General features: G+C 35.5%; 1 protein-coding gene across 6 annotated transcripts in view; it reads right to left on the bottom strand.

Annotated features, from left to right (window-relative positions):
* Positions 1-3,312: 3,312 nt before the first annotated feature.
* The window catches only part of LOC120490733 (putative E3 ubiquitin-protein ligase HERC1), a 90,492-nt gene continuing 76,917 nt past the window's right edge, over positions 3,313-16,887 (bottom strand). For all 6 annotated transcript variants that reach the window (XM_039688121.2, XM_089123892.1, XM_089123893.1 and 3 more), the window contains 8 exons: positions 10,728-10,894; positions 10,289-10,458; positions 9,317-9,482; positions 9,170-9,246; positions 8,354-8,606; positions 8,105-8,257; positions 5,614-5,919; positions 3,313-4,861 (listed from right to left, as the gene is read on the bottom strand). In XM_039688121.2, coding sequence (XP_039544055.2) covers positions 4,676-4,861; positions 5,614-5,919; positions 8,105-8,257; positions 8,354-8,606; positions 9,170-9,246; positions 9,317-9,482; positions 10,289-10,458; positions 10,728-10,894 — 1,478 coding nt within the window. In that variant the 3' untranslated portion in view covers positions 3,313-4,675. The remainder of the gene's footprint in view (positions 4,862-5,613; positions 5,920-8,104; positions 8,258-8,353; positions 8,607-9,169; positions 9,247-9,316; positions 9,483-10,288; positions 10,459-10,727; positions 10,895-16,887) is intronic.

Genomic DNA, 16,887 nt, shown 5'->3' with positions numbered 1-16,887 from the left:
TTGGTTTAATATAAAGACTGGTTTGCCTCAACAAACACCAATGGTGGTTAGGCTGTTGGTGATTGCTGGAACAAGCATTATATGGACCAGATTGTGTGTTATTAGTCAAAAGTCTGGCTACCTCCAAATTTGTTGATCTGAACACTGAAGAGCTTCACATAACAGCAAGATAAGATCTCAAGTCCATGTCATCAGCAGAAGAGATGATGATTGCGACTCTTCAGAATAGCATGAACACAAGCACTCTAACACATCAAAGCAGTTGAGATCAGTGTCTCCCCTCCTCTTTTCTCACTTCCTTTGAACCTCTCAGTCATCAGTGGCGGGTTTCACTTCCTCCCATAATTCATTGGAGCAAGTCAAGGATGCTCATTATCACAATCGCTTTCCCCTTGTCTCAGAGGACGGGTGGCATGCACAATTTATCAAAATGATAGCATCTCCAGAGGGGAACCAAATGCACCTTTTTGTGCTAACGGTGGTCTGCAACTTTAGATCGTGTTTGGCCCCTTCTGCCCGCGTTTTCCACCACATTTAGCTTGATTCTACCACTTCTTCAATACTTAGGGTAATCTGATTAGGTTTTGTTATAGGATGCATAAAAAAGAAAGATGGAGATAAATGATTTGTTTGTCTGAAAACAGGATTGTAATTGAGTAAAGAAACTAAAAATAAGCTTGTGCTCAACTGAATTATCCCAGCATGATAAGACAGAGCTCAGCTTGATTCCGTGAGGTCATCCGATAGACCCTGCTGCTAATTGAATATAGCGTACAGTCAGTGGCAGGGGGCATTTTCACAACCCCATTTGTCCAAAAAAAAAAAAAACAGGATGGAATCTGTAGAAATCTCATATGCATTACTTAATTATCTATAGTGAAACAATGAAAGAAAAATGTAGCTCCATTATAGGTTCTTTGAAAAAAGTTCAACTTATTAGTGAAGTAAATGCTGATATTCTGTTTGACACTTTTTTTGTGTATACGTCTACAGCTAGTTAGGACATACAATAAGCAAGTACATGATTTGGTTTGATTCCAATTCACAAGCTTTCAATTTTATTTAGTTTTGATTGACTTGTGTATAATGTAAATTTTGCTTACATATAAAATACATTTTATCTTTGCTTATTATGTAATGTTATTAATATTATGTTATTATCAGGGCAGAAAATTACCATTCAAAAGTTTGGGGACAGAAAGTTTTTTTTTTTAATGTTTTGTCTCTTATGCTCACCATGGCTTCATTTATTTGATAAAAAATACAGTAAATATTTTGAAATATTTAATGTCCAATTTAAAATGAAAATATTTACCAAATTTAAAAAATATAAACCATAATTTTTTTTTTTAAATGTAATTTATGTAGAAATCATTCTAATATGTTGATTTGATGCTCAAGTAACATTTCTTATTTTTATAAAAGTTGAAAACAGCTGTGCTGTTTAATATTTAGTGGAAACCATGATATTTTTTTCATGATATTCTTTGAATAAACTTTAAAGGTGCAATGTGTAACAAAGTTGAGTATCTATTAACAGAAATGCAATATGACATCCATAACTATGTTTTCAGTGGTGTATAAAGAACTTACTCAATTAGCCGTAATGTTTTTATTACCTTAGAATGAGACATTAATAGCTCCATAACCGAGGGAATCCCCTTCTATGAAGGTCGCCATGTTGTGACGTCATATTCCTACCGTAGCCGAACGCGAACACACAGTGCTACAGAACGCGTTTCATCACTACCTTGAAAGAGAAGTAGCGGAAAGCTGGAAGCTAGCCTTACACTCCGTGAGTAGTGACTTTTCCCTTGTGAGTGGTGTAAAATATGTAGTTGGGATTGTTTCATGTAACTTAGTTCTCCCTCGCTGTGTTATGGGTTTGTTATGTTGGGGATAGATGTGCTGTTACGTTCGTGAGACAGCTGATGATTAGTATTCATGTCATTGACCGTAAAACAGTACGTTGCAGGAATCACTAACCCGTCGATAGAGACTTTTACTAAAGTCTTTTATCACTAAAGTGGATCGCGAAGAATTTTAAAAATCAGAGAAAAAAAGCCTATTATGTGTAGTAAATAGTATCTATGGGATGCGGAGATGACATGATTGTAACAGCGCGCGCACTTCCGACCTTTGGACTCATGCAGACGCGTCCCAGCTCAGCCACAGTAACAGCTCATATTAGCCAGCTAAACTATTACTACCCTGTTAGAAAAAATATATAGCTGCTCCCTCGCTGTATTATGGGTTTGCTACAGTATGTGGGGAGAAATGTGCTGCTGGTTACGTTTGTGAGACAATCAGCTGATTATTATTTTATTAAATTATATATTAAAACCCTTGATCCTCACCTGACTATGGCTTTGTAAACAGACAGTATTCATGATGTGGTTTATAATGGACTGTGGTACAGAAACAGTGACAATGTTACACACTCTTGGCTTACTCTGGCTATTCTCTGCTGTCTCAGCCGACGAGATGTTTGTCCCGTTTTAGCAACCGTAGCTTCTTCGAAAGGGAGGGGTGAGCAGTGGGCTGAGCCCTTAGTGCAAACCTGGTGCAAACTCGCAACCGAACCACTAGATGCCGCTAAAAGTCACACATTGCTCCTTTAAAACAACAGCATTTACTTGAAATGGAAATCTTTTGGATCATTTGTCCATAAAACAAGTCTTTGATGTAATTTCTGTCCTTGCTAGATAAAAATATTAATTTATTTTTTTCTTATTTTAGAAATCTTACTGACCCCAGACTTTTGAACGATACGAACAGTATACAATACTACAGATACAACCAAATATTCAATAATATACTGTTACTTTTATCTCAATGTAATGGATCCATGCTGACTTTAAAATATGAATTTCATTCAAAACAATTGACTCCAAACTTTTGAATAGTACTCTATTCATCAATATAAACATGATTCATAAGAATCATTTGTTTCAAGAATCAAAATTGGTCTGATCACTGCATGATCAAAATGGTTTGTGAATCAGACAACACATTTCAACCCATTTTTTTTTTAACTTGTGTTGTGTTTCAAACATCTTTTCATGTCGTGTGCATATTATATATACATACTGTACGTGTATAGCATGCAACTTCCAATCTTTTGGATGAGTAGACTGCTTCAGAGAGGAAATGCAAGGTGTTTTCCCTTTGTCTTGTCTTTGGAAATTAGAGACTCTGATTGCACTAGAATATCTGGAATATAAACAGAAAATCATAAACAAAAACCTGTGCATAATCAGAAAGAAAAACATTGACAAGCAAATTAAAACGACTTACCAAGATGACACAAAAGTCTGTACACAAAATTTAATTTACAGTACAGTGCATTTTCCATCAGAGAGGCCATCGTCAGAAGATATCGTACAGTTTAAGTAGACTTCTTTGAATCATTCTTGTTTTATGGCTTAATCTGAAATTTAAGCATCGTAAAATTCCACCATACCGTAGCCTAATGAATCAGCCTTAAAGAAATCTTTTGTTGTTCAAGTTAATTCTGGATACTTATATCAGTAGTGGCTCAGGATGAGAGAATATCTAGATAAAGGAGTCTGGAATCTTTAAATATTGTAGTGAATAAGATTTTCCTCTAATGCCAAAGCGCAATGCATACAGGTCTAAAGTGCAAAACAGCGCAACAGTCCTCATTCTCTCTTCCAACACAAAAAGCTCACTCAGATAATTTTTTTTTTTTTTTTTTTGGGGGGGGGGGGGGGGGGGGTAAAAAAACAACAACAATAATTTAGCAATACTGTAAACCACCGCATACAGAAGTACGAGGGACTCCCCTCTGTGAAACGCATGTTCACCACATGAGTAAAAACAGTCAAAATATGTTTTACGTACATCCAGCACTGAGGCATAGAAGCCCCGAAACACATAACACTGATGATCAATCAGCATAGCGTAACAAACCTGCACTCTCGCTCTGTGAGAATGCACAGACGTACACAAGTCGCCAAAAGTCTCCGCACGCTATTTCACAGTTGCAAAAAAAAAAAAGGGCTAAAATTCATTAAACCCTATATAATGTACAGCATCAGTACAGTATTTGGCAAATAAAAACTGAGTGCACACGTGCATGGCATTTGCAAGTATACATTCATTTAAGATACAAGCTAGCTCCACACAAACGCCCCAATGACGTTTGCTCTGCGGCTCGTTTCCTAGTACTTTCCCTCTACCACTTAGTCAGAAGGTATCGTGTATAGTACAGTACAGTAGTTTAAAAGCCTTTGGCATAAACTGGGACAGGAAGCTAGCTGCCAAGTGCTCACCGACAAACCGACCCCAGTTTCTGTCGCTAGCGCCAAGAGAAATCTCGCGACCAATCTACGTGTAGGCACAAGAGCTTGTAATGGTGTCGTAATATTTTTTTAGAAATTCTTTTTTAGGAAGCAACATTCAGAGACACGAATGATATTGACAACGATATAGACAAATGAATTGCTTAAATATCCTCCCTTTGACCAGGTGGAAGAACTGGCGTCTGCAGTGCGTTCTGGGTACTGCAGAGAGTATGTACGTGAGGCTTTATGACTGAGAATTGTATTGCATGTATGAGGAAGAAGTGCAGCCGGAGACATTTATAAGATTGTTATTGTGTTGTTTTTGTGCTTTGTAGCGTAACGGTGTCTGTTTTTTTGCGAGCACCGCATCAGTACTCCGTGTCAGAGCCGTCCGCTGGGTCGGTGTTGCGGGACAGCATGTAGTTGTCCATGTCTATGGAGGGGCAGTTGTGAATGGAATAGCGTAGGCGCTCAGCTAATATGGCCTGGCTTGTGTAGGGAGGAAGGCGGAGCTGAAAGAAGCACGTCTGGGCCGTAGGAAGGCCGTTCAAAGGCTGTTGAGAGAACATAAAGGGAAAGTAAAGACACAATGCAGACACTGCTATTAGGCAAGGAAAGTATATACTAAAGTATTCTGACTATTCCTTCCAGACACCTTTAATCAGCCAGCCTGATTTATCATAGGCCGGTAACTTTAACCCTTTCAATAATTTCTCTTTTAGTGACCAAAACTACTGACAAAACTACTGAAAACATTAATAATAATTTATTAATAAAATAAGTAATTTCCAAATTCATTTTTGGGTGAATTCTAAATTAATTCAAATGTTATATTTTAATGTTATATATTACAATGTTATATTAAAATATAATAAAAAAGTAAAAAAAAAGAAATATATATATATATATATATATATATCCTTCTGTATTTTTTATTTAAATAAATTCCTTTTTTTTCTCTTCTTTACAGAAAAAAACCCTTTTTATTCATCAAATAATCCTTAAAAAAACCAGCATATTAGATTTCGATTTCAGAAGGGTCATGTGACACTAAAAACTGGAGTAATGATGCTGAAAACTCAACTTTACCATCACAGGAATAAATTATAATTTAAATGATATTAAAGTCTACTAAAGATACTAAAGTAGTTCAAAATAAAAATTATATCAAATAAATGAATCCATAAACTTATTTCAAAAATATTTTAAAAAAATCTAACTGACCTCAAACTTTACATATTTTCAAGAAATATTTAAATAAAATAATATTTAAATGTCATATTTAATCATTTGACGGTGGTCTTACTCGATCAACTTTGATGATCTGAAACTTCTGTGTGATGTCTGCCGGATTGGATGGCAGTCTGGAGCGTCCGGACACAAAGCGCAGGAACAGTACTCTCTCCTCATTGGTGAATTCCTCAAGGCTCTGCCACAGCCAGCCAATGAGTTGGTGGCTGTCGGTAACATCACGGTATCGCACCACCTTCTTCAGCATCTCCACAGAGACCTCGGGCAGGCCACAAACCAGCTGTTCCAGCTGCCGAGCCGTGAGCAGAGAGAGCAACGGGACTGGGATGATGGAGGACATGCCCTCCCTCACTGCTGCCACCTACATAAACACAGACGCACACATGCTGCGTTAACACTGATGTTCTGTTGGCATGCAAGATCAGTTTATTGGGATTATTATACACTGCAGAGCCACTAACACTGCTTGATATGGCATTAGTTGTTTTAATTTACCTTTACACATAGAGAGAGTCAATCTTTGAGTATTTGTGTCAATTTGCAAGAAAGACCAATAAGAATAATTCATAATACCGGTTATAGAGATCACAAAAATTCATTATTTTTTAAAATCAAAGACATTGAAATTCACTGATCTGGTTCATGTTCAAACAGCACAAATAATGTATAAAGCAAAAAACAACCTACTTCCAGGTAATATTCAAAAACTGTTTTTTAATAAAGAAGAGAGGTATAATTTTAGGGGTGAGTGCGACTTTAAACATTTCTGTGTCCGTACAACATTAAAACGTTTTTTTGTATTTCTATATGTGGAGTGAAGCTGTGGAACAGATACAAAAATATGGTTAAGAAGGTCATTGACTAGGTGTTCTCAGTTTATTTATCATTTAAGGTGGATATAAACATAAATAAATATGTATGTTATTTTTGTATTTCTTGTTGTGTGGAGATAAACCGATTAAGATGATCACCCAACTGGATGATTTTTAATGGGCAGAGGAGAAGGGGTAGGATTAAATAAGCTTATGCTTCTTCCTACTCCTTTTCATACATGTATAAGTTAATATTGTTTAGCTTTCTGTTTTGTTGAGTATTTTTTTTGGCCATTAGCTTTTATTGCATTATTATTATGGTTTCTTTTACGTGTTTTGAAATAAAGCCATTCAATCATTCAGCTATTGTAGCTTTTAGTTCATTTCTGTTTGCTAATATGCTCCCAATGTTGACAAATTCCCTTTTAGCAAATAAGTGGACTGAACATTTAGACATTTTCAGGAAAACATAAATAACAAAACAAAATAAAAGCTTGATGGTTTAATACTTGAATTAAGAAACACAATAACAACTGTAAAATGGCAATACTAATAATATGTTATTAATAATTAATTAATGCTAATTATATTAAGTATTAATTTATATTAGTATGTTATTCAATTGTATTGATTACTAGATGGTATTTTACAGTGAAATAGTAGTAAAATAGTCATTTCTATATTTTTTTAAAATAATAACAGATCATAATAAAATTACGTTATTATTATTAAAAATTTCAGTTACGTTGATTTAATTAATCACAATACAATTTTTTGGCCAAACTGTCCAGCCCTACAAACAAGCAAGCACAGTAAACCTTTAAAATAACATTTGAAACTTTTCCACACATTTTAATCAGAATTAAAGCTGCAAGCAGCATTTAGCGGGGTTCAAGCATTTAAGGCCTTTAAGCACACAAGGCAATTTAGTATGTTTTCTGAGTTTTCCTTTAGGATTTATAGACTTTTGAGTGTATTTTGTCACGCCCCTTCTAAATGACCCTGTTACAGCCACCCAAATGCAAAAGTTTAACTTTTCTTCAATTATGGATCTAGAAAGTCCAGAGAATTGCCCAAGACTGGTCCGGTTCTGATTGGGTGAAAAAACTGTGACTAGGTCGTAAAAGTACGTTTTGAACAAAATTGGACATAGCAGAACCTCTTTGCTGCCTAATTCGAAACTGCAGATATACATTTTGTCCGTCTTGAGCAAGTGATCACAGTGGTGTAAAAAGCGGTTGATTTGATTCTAAGTCAAATGGTCTAGGTGTTGATCAATTTAGTACTTTTGGTTGATGTAGCGCCACATCCGTATGGGCCAATCGGGGTCATAATCTGATAGGTTCTCCCCAAATTGAGGCTAACCATCTGGCCATGTTTCAAGTCTCTAGCACTTACGGTTTGGTTTGCACGATTAGTTTTACAAATCCTTGCAATTACAATAAGGTTTCAGCACTTTGAGCTTGAACCCCAAAATAATCATGTCACTTTTTCAACATTATGAATTAATAAATTATTCAATTATCATCATGGGGCGTCTCAAGATGGCAGTATCCAAATCATGAATTACAAATCTTCTAAAACCTCCTATGGTGTTTCATGAAAAAACAAAACATGGGTTTGGAACAATAATGGCAGAATATCCATTTTCGGGTTAATTGTGGCTTTAATTGAGAATTTTGTGAATATAATCCCATTCTATAATTCTAAAGTGTCCAAAAGAGAGGCAGATACCTGTCTGTCCATCTCATGAAGTCTGTAGTGCAGGGCTCTCTCCACATAATCGTTCCTGTTGGAGAATGTCAAGGGGAAGTTATGCCCACCAGGAATCACTGGAACCAATGTGCCATCAGCACTGTGAGCCACAAACGAGTCCAGAGGGATCATCTACAAATCCAGAAATAAGACCAGATAGTGAGGAAGTGATGTGTTTGATAACTGAATGGGTGATTTCAACTAGTCTCTCAGGATTGCATGGCTCACCACTGTGAAGTTCTCTTCATTGATCACGCTGCTGTCCAGGTGTAAGATACCCTGAAGTGAACGGTACGTAAGCAGGTCCACCTCCTCCAGGTCGGCAGCTCCCAGAGGAATGCAGCACATTTGTTTCCACACCCATGGCGCCAGGTGCAGATCCAAGGGCTTTTTGGTTCGAATGGCCACCGCCATTAGGATCCCCAAGAAGCGAAACTGCACCATGTGATCATCTGAGACTGCTGCTGGGCTCAGCAAGAACCTGTCCAGACAATGGAGGTTAGCAGAAAAACAGTCTCTTTTTTTTTAGAACCTACAGTGCTGCAGGGATGACATATTTTTGTAGGCCAAAACCCAGAAACAAGTTAGCATTTTAGCACTTCCGGTTTTAGCGTCCTGGGTTTTCAAGGGCTCAAGGGCTCACTGTTTGGTTACCAAAGAAACTCATATAGGTTTAGAACAAAATAAGGGTGAGTAAATGACTACATTTATAGCTCTTTAATGGTGGTTATGTTTAAGTTAGTTGACCGTGGTGTAGTTTGTTTATATCTTACAATTCACTTTTTACTTTTGTTGATTGTATTCAGGCTAGTTGTGTTCATTTGTGAAGATTATCTTAAAGAAAAAAACATGTAAGAATCATAAACTTTTGCCGGTCACAAAGTTTGTTTTCTAAATTAGTCCAAAAGCCAATGGGAAAAAAACAAAAACGTTTTTGTCGAGGGAATCAGGGTGATGCGAACTTCTGGGTCGGTCAACAAAAACACATCATCACTGCCACACTTTATTACATTCTGCTTGCACATCTCATTGTCTACAACATACCGGTCCGTGTTACTACCAACATCTGCAGTGCTGTTAGGAGTGTGAATAAGAAGGTCGACCACACCAGACTGCAACTCCTAAGAAAAGAGAAATCGGTTTTGAATGCATGATTTCAGTAAAAAGCGACCCCCTGGATGTTGGAGTTACCTGGCACATCTCAGTGATGGTGTCATCAAACACGCCCCCGGCGTCATCCGCCCCCTCTCCAACCAACTTCACCTTCCATGCTCTGGAGGGCAGACGCAGCTCAGTAGGGTTCAGGTTCACCACCTGCTTGGCGATCTGCACGAAAATGGGCTTGCTAGAGCGCCCCCTGTGAATTTGGTAAAAACACAAACATTATCAACTATCTGTCAATAAATTCTCTAATAGTGTTGTCAAAAGTACCGACTTCGGTACCAATTGGATACTGAAATTTTTAAAAAGTTAAGATTTCCCTCTAGCATTTTTAACGCTGTTGAACTGATTCTTTAACACCTCTGGTTGGCCATTGCGTTCACACAATCAACACGTATGTCTGGACATTGCGTTCACGTGCTCAACATGTACATCTCCGATTGGCCATTGTGTTCATGCGCTTAACATCTACGTCTGTGATTGGCTTCAATGATCAACACTTCAAAGACATTTCGTCTTCACCAAGCGCTTACACAGATACACATGGGAGCATTTGAAAGCAGTCATCAATCAGCAGATTACTGCTGTGCTTTCCAACGTTCCCGTGTGTATCTGTGTAAATGCTTGGTATTGTCACATTTTTTTAATTTCAGTACCAAAATTGTACCAAAGTCGGTACTTTTGACAACACTATTATCTACATTTCCTAATCCAGTGGTGTTTCTCTAATCCAGTGGTTCTCAAAATCTTGTTGTGGCCTCATGAATTTTCCATTTTGGATAAGAATTAAGGATATGATTTAACTTTCTCATTTCCATCCGAAACAACATTTCTGAGCTTGGCAAAACTAGAAAAATTTCCATGGAGCTCTAATATTTACATGTACTTTTCCAGGTCTAGAAATCGAACTTTTAGAAGTAGGATAATTCATATATCCAGGTTTTTCACAATTTAGGTTTTATTTCGATTAATTGTGCAGCCTTGGTTAAATTATTCTTGCACCTGGTGGAGATCCGTTTGACTGTGATCTGTGGGCCGTAGGTCTTTCCTTGTGTCATGGTTCTGCCGATAGTGCGAACGAGAGGAAGAGTGTTGACTTTCGGGGACAGGAGGCCTCGGAGTTGGCCTTGTACGATGGCAGCGGTACCTGAGCTGTAGCGTGAAGCACTCACCTGGAAACCAGCCAGAGAGTTACATGGTCAGACAAAACCCTAGCTCGAATATCGAGCGACAGAGACCTATTAGTCTGGAAGTAAAATACAGGAATCGTAACACTCACACACTGGACACAAGGACACAAATTCAGCTGAGCTTAGGTCAAATGATGAAAGGTTCTTGGCAGGAAGTCAGAGTACAGTTTCTTTCCAGTGAAACAGCAGGCAATGTTGTGATTGATACGAATGTGTGAGTGTGTTTATGTTTTATTAGCGATTATGCGTACCTGACTGCGAGGGTCGAGGTTCAGAAGCCTCCAGGACTTGTACATAAGATCAGAGAAGTGGTACAGGACTCTGAGACGAGTGTTTAGCACTTCAGGGCTGCAGTCTTTAAGGGCATTATACTGCGGGGGCACGGACTGAGGCAAACCCAGCTGAATTCCTGAACAACCTGCAAAATCATAGTCAGAGTTGTTGACATGAGATGCAAAAACAAATCTCACATCCAAACGCTGAGGAACTGAACCTAGAACAGTACGGTTCACTGATAAGGTCAGAAACTATGGAGATGTTAAACAAGCTGAATTATGCCAGGATTCAGCAGAAAACATATTGCATATCTGAATTGTGTATATTACTAGACTTCCATACATTTTGTACAATAAATAAAACACATTTCCAGTAGTTTGTGAAAACTAGATATGGATTTTTTAAAAATGATTTTTGTAGAGATTACTAAAAAAATTTAATATGTCAAAGGCAAGCATATCTATAAAGTTTGAGGTCAGTAAGATTTATGTTTATGATTTGAGTAAATTGACAATTTAAAACAACCGTTTTCTATTTGGATATATGTTCAAATCTAGTGTTCAGAGTCACGTGATCCCTTCAGAAATCATTCTTATGTGCTGATTTGGTGCTGATTTGGAAAATGTGAAATTATTTGTGATAATATTTTTTGAAAGATACTTTGATGAACAGGAAGTTTTTCAGAACAGCATTTTTCAGCAGTGCTTAACAAATGTATTAAACCTCCACCCAATGTAAGGTTTGTGCCACAGCTGCCCTAAACTAACAGTATTGGTGATAACCAAAATATAGTATGTACTGTATGTGTAAGCTATTAAGTCACAGTTGGCCGAGTCAAGTCACCTTTATTTATATAGTGCTTTTTACAATACAGATTGTATCAAAGCAGCTTGTATGAAAATAATACAACAAGTTTTTTTCTAGAAGAAAATTGCGTCAATGTCCACCTTAAGTAAGGCAGATCAATAATATTGTTGAATATTAAATGTCCCCAACTAAGCAAGCCAAAAGCCAAGGCAACAGTGGCAAGGAACCAAAACTCGATCAGGTGACAGAATGGAGGAAAAAAAACAACCTTGGGAGAAACCAGACTCAGTCAGGGACCAGTTCTCTTCTGGCCACCGAAAGAACAGAGAACAAGTCAAAGTGAACAAATTTGGGATTTAGTGGATTCAAAGATAAATCACACAAAAGTCTTTGGGAACAACATGAAACTTCTTGGAGGTCAATAGCAACAGAGACTGTGGAAAAGTACTGTACATAAAAACACATGTGTGTACACACATACACGTCTATATTACTAAAAGGGGACTATCACTCTACACTGGCCAAGAGGGGACTAGTGTTTCTGGTCATTTTGAAGAAACAAAAATGACGTACAAAATTCTCTTTTAAGGTCTTTTTTCATAATATAACTTTAAATATGCATTTTTTTATTTTTAAAAAAACATGCCAAGTGGGGACCTGAAACTCTGGCCGATGTCTACCTTACCAACAGGGGACTCATATAGCCTGCAATTGAACTGTGTGTCTGTGTGAACAGTGAAGTGAACTGGCAGTGAAATCTTGTCTTCATTTTGTAACTTATACATACTTATACACATATATGTGTGTGTGTGTGGGTGTGTCATTATATAATGCTCAAACATATACATGTCTATATTGCTACACAGCAGTGTCGCTGTACACTGGCGAAGAGGGGACATTCTGAATGATATCTATCCAACCAAGTGGGGACTTTGTGTGTGTGTGTGAACTGGCAGTGAAATCTTTCTTAATTCCGCTTACATTATATATCTATTATATACATTATATATATATATATATATATATATATATATATATATATATATATATTTATATATTTATATATATATTTATATATATATATATATATATATATATATAATATATTCACATAGAAAAACGCTGTTTTAAATTGTAATAATATTTCACAATATTACTGTTTTTTTTTTTAAATAATTGCAGCCTTGGTGAGCAGAAGAGACTTCTTTTAAAAACATAAACAATCTTACCGATCTAAAACTATATATTTCTATACTACTAACAGCAGTGTCGCTGTACACTGGCAAAGAGGGGACATTCTGAACGATATCTATCCAACCAAGTGGGGACTTTGTGTGTGTATGAACTGGCAGTGAAATCTTTCTTAATTACGCTTACATTATATATCTATTATATACATTATATATATATATATATATATATATATATATAATATTCACATAGAAAAACGCTGTTTTAAATTGTAATAATATTTCACAATATTACTGTTTTTTTAATCAAATAATTGCAGCCTTCGTGAGCAGAAGAGACTTCTTTTAAAAACATAAACAATCTTACCGATCTAAAACTATATATTTCTATACTACTAACAGCAGTGTCGCTGTACACTGGCAAAGAGGGGACATTCTGAATGATATCTATCCAACCAAGTGGGGACTTTGTGTGTGTGTGTGAACTGGCAGTGAAATCTTTCTTAATTACGCTTACATTATATATCTATTATATATATATATATATATATATATATATATATATATATATATTTATATATATACTGTATATAATATATTCACATAGAAAAACGCTGTTTTAAATTGTAATAATATTTCACAATATTACTGTGTTTTTAAAAAAAAAAAATTGCAGCCTTGGTGAGCAGAAGAGACTTCTTAAAAAACATAAACAATCTTACCGATCTAAAACTATATATTTCTATACTACTAACAGCAGTGTCGCTGTACACTGGCGAAGAGGGGACATTCTGAACGATATCTATCCAACCAAGTGGGGACTTTGTGTGTGTGTGTGAACTGGCAGTGAAATCTTTCTTAATTACGCTTACATTATATATCTATTATATATATATATATATATATATATATATATATTTATATATATATTTATATATATACTGTATATAATATATTAACATAGAAAAACGCTGTTTTAAATTGTAATAATATTTCACAATATTACTGTGTTTTTTAAAAAAAAATAATTGCAGCCTTGGTGAGCAGAAGAGACTTCTTAAAAAACATAAACAATCTTACCGATCTAAAACTATATATTTCTATACTACTAACAGCAGTGTCGCTGTACACTGGCAAAGAGGGGACATTCTGAATGATATCTATCCAACCAAGTGGGGACTTTGTGTGTGTGTGTGAACTTGCAGTGAAATCTTTCTTAATTACGCTTACATTATATATCTATTATATACATTATATATATATATATATATATATATATATATGAAGAGTTCAGATGCAAAAGCCTCTAAGTGCCGTTGGAAATATTCTTCAAAAATGATCATTTTTTATCAAGCTTATATATTCAAGTTCAGTAATTTCACTTAAATTACAATTAATAGGTAATCCTCGTTGTTATTTAAGTGAAAGTACTGAATTTAAATATACAAGCTTGAAAAAAATGATCATTCTAGAAGAAAATTTCAAATGGCACTTAGAGGCTTTTGCATCTGAACTCTTCATATATATATATATATATATATATATATAAAATATATTCACATAGAAAAACGCTGTTTTAAATTGTAATAATATTTCACAATATTACTGGGTTTTTTATCAAATAATTGCAGCCTTGGTGAGCAGAAGAGACTTCTTAAAAAACATAAACAATCTTACCGATCTAAAACTATATATTTCTATACTACTAACAGCAGTGTCGCTGTACACTGGCGAAGAGGGGACATTCTGAATGATATCTATCCAACCAAGTGGGGACTTTGTGTGTGTATGAACTGGCAGTGAAATCTTTCTTAATTACGCTTACATTATATATCTATTATATACATTATATATATATAGATATATATATATATATATATTTATATATATATATATATATATATATATATAATATATTCACATAGAAAAACGCTGTTTTAAATTGTAATAATATTTCACAATATTACTGGTTTTTTTATCAAATAATTGCAGCCTTGGTGAGCAGAAGAGACTTCTTAAAAAACATAAACAATCTTACCGATCTAAAACTATATATTTCTATACTACTAACAGCAGTGTCGCTGTACACTGGCGAAGAGGGGACATTCTGAATGATATCTATCCAACCAAGTGGGGACTTTGTGTGTGTGTGTGTGTGAACTGGCAGTGAAATCTTTCTTAATTACGCTTACATTATATATCTATTATATACATTATATATATATATATATTCACATAGAAAAACACTGTTTTAAATTGTAATAATATTTCACAATATTTCTGTTTTTTTTATCAAATAATTGCAGCCTTGGTGAGCAGAAGAGACTTCTTTTAAAAACATAAACAATCTTACCGATCTAAAACTATATATTTATATATTACTACCACAGCAGTGTCGCTGTACACTGGCGAAGAGGGGACATTCTGAACGATATCTATCCAACCAAGTGGGGACTTTGTGTGTGTGAACTGGCAGTGAAATATGTCTTCATTACAGTTAAATTATATATCTATTATATACATTATGTATATATATATACTATTTTTCTTATTTAACGCTCTCTCTTCATATACTTTCTATGCTTTGTTATGCAGTCCCTAACAATTTACTTGCCATAGTTATGTGCCATTGCACACACACGTCTATATTACTAACATATACATGTATTAACACAGAAGTGTCGCTGCACACTAGCCAAGAGGGAACTTTCTGAATGATATCTATCCAACCAAGTGGGGACTTTGTGTGTGTGTGTGAACAGTGAATTGAAGTGGCAGTGAAATACACATCCGTAAAGGGGGTCGCACACCGAATGAGAAGCGCAGCGCTGCGCCACGTCTAGGACAACTCCAAGTATCGCACACCGGACTCACACTTTCTCATCAGTGTATGGGCAGCAATATTGTTATGTTTAATGACATGAAATGAAGATGTTTGTTCTATGTTATAATTGTACTGTACAATTAAATACAATCGTTGCTGAGTCTGCAGTCTGAAAACTACCTCAGAGCATCAGTTAACTGAATGAATTGAGAATCTCACATGAAAACCCAATTACATCAGCAATTGTCATTCAAGCAGCTGATTTATGTAAATGAATGCAAAACTAAATTTATTGCAGCATAGGGCAAAGTCAGTATACATTATCAACGATTTGAGACAATAAAATAATTTAAACTTTATATAAAACTAAATGGCACTCTGTGGCGGCAGCAGGATTACGTTCAAAAGGTCACGGGCGATGTAGCCGTAAGTACAGAGTCAGTGTTTACAAGTTGAACGCATAGGTTGAATGTGCAAACTAACTCAAACGCTGTTTACAAAAAAGTAATTAAAAGGTAAAACAACGATGTCGGACGATTTTGATTCTGTACTTCCGGCTACGTCGCCCGTGACCTTTTGAACGTAATTACGTAATACGTGACGTTACAAACGCGCCTGACAGAATAGAGCAAGGCTAGCATTTGTCCTTAGAAAAGTTACATTTTTGGAATAAGTTTTGAAATAACCGATCGTTTTGCATGATAAGACCCTTATTCATCGTCTGGTGTCGTTTAAAGACATTTGAAGCTGCATCTGAAACTGTTATTAACCGTCTTTTGGACCTTGAACCGTCTGGTTCCCATGTAAGTCCATTATATGGAGAAAAATCCTGGAATGTTTTCATCAAAAACCTTAATTTCTTTTCGACTGAGGAAAGAAAAACATGAACATCTTGGATGACATGGGGGTGAGTAAATTACCAGCAAAAGTTTTTTAAGAGCCACAAACCTGTATATAAAACTCTTTTTATTCTAGATACACTAAATGCATACAAAGAATAGACAGGATTTTGATGCAATATGCAAAAAAAGTCAGAACAGTCACACAGCTTGATCAAACAGGATCATGTTATTTTATGTTTGAGATAGATATAGATAAATTTTGTTTTTTGTTTTTGTTAAGAGTTTAAGTAACACATGGAAGCTTGATTTCAATCTTCGAATTAAACTGAAAAAAAGTAGCAAATAAATAGAATAAAGAGTTTTTTTGGTATGTCAGAAATACTACAGAAACTGAATAAAGTAATCCAATGTAAAATAACACTGGATAGTCTTTTTAGTCCAGACTGAATTAAATACAAAGGCTATTAATTCT

Source organism: Pimephales promelas, chromosome 19 (genome assembly GCF_988280905.1).
Source record: "Pimephales promelas chromosome 19, fPimPro1.hap1.1, whole genome shotgun sequence".
NCBI classification, from domain to species: Eukaryota; Metazoa; Chordata; class Actinopteri; order Cypriniformes; family Leuciscidae; genus Pimephales; species Pimephales promelas.
This window is presented reverse-complemented; position numbering and strand designations above follow the sequence as displayed.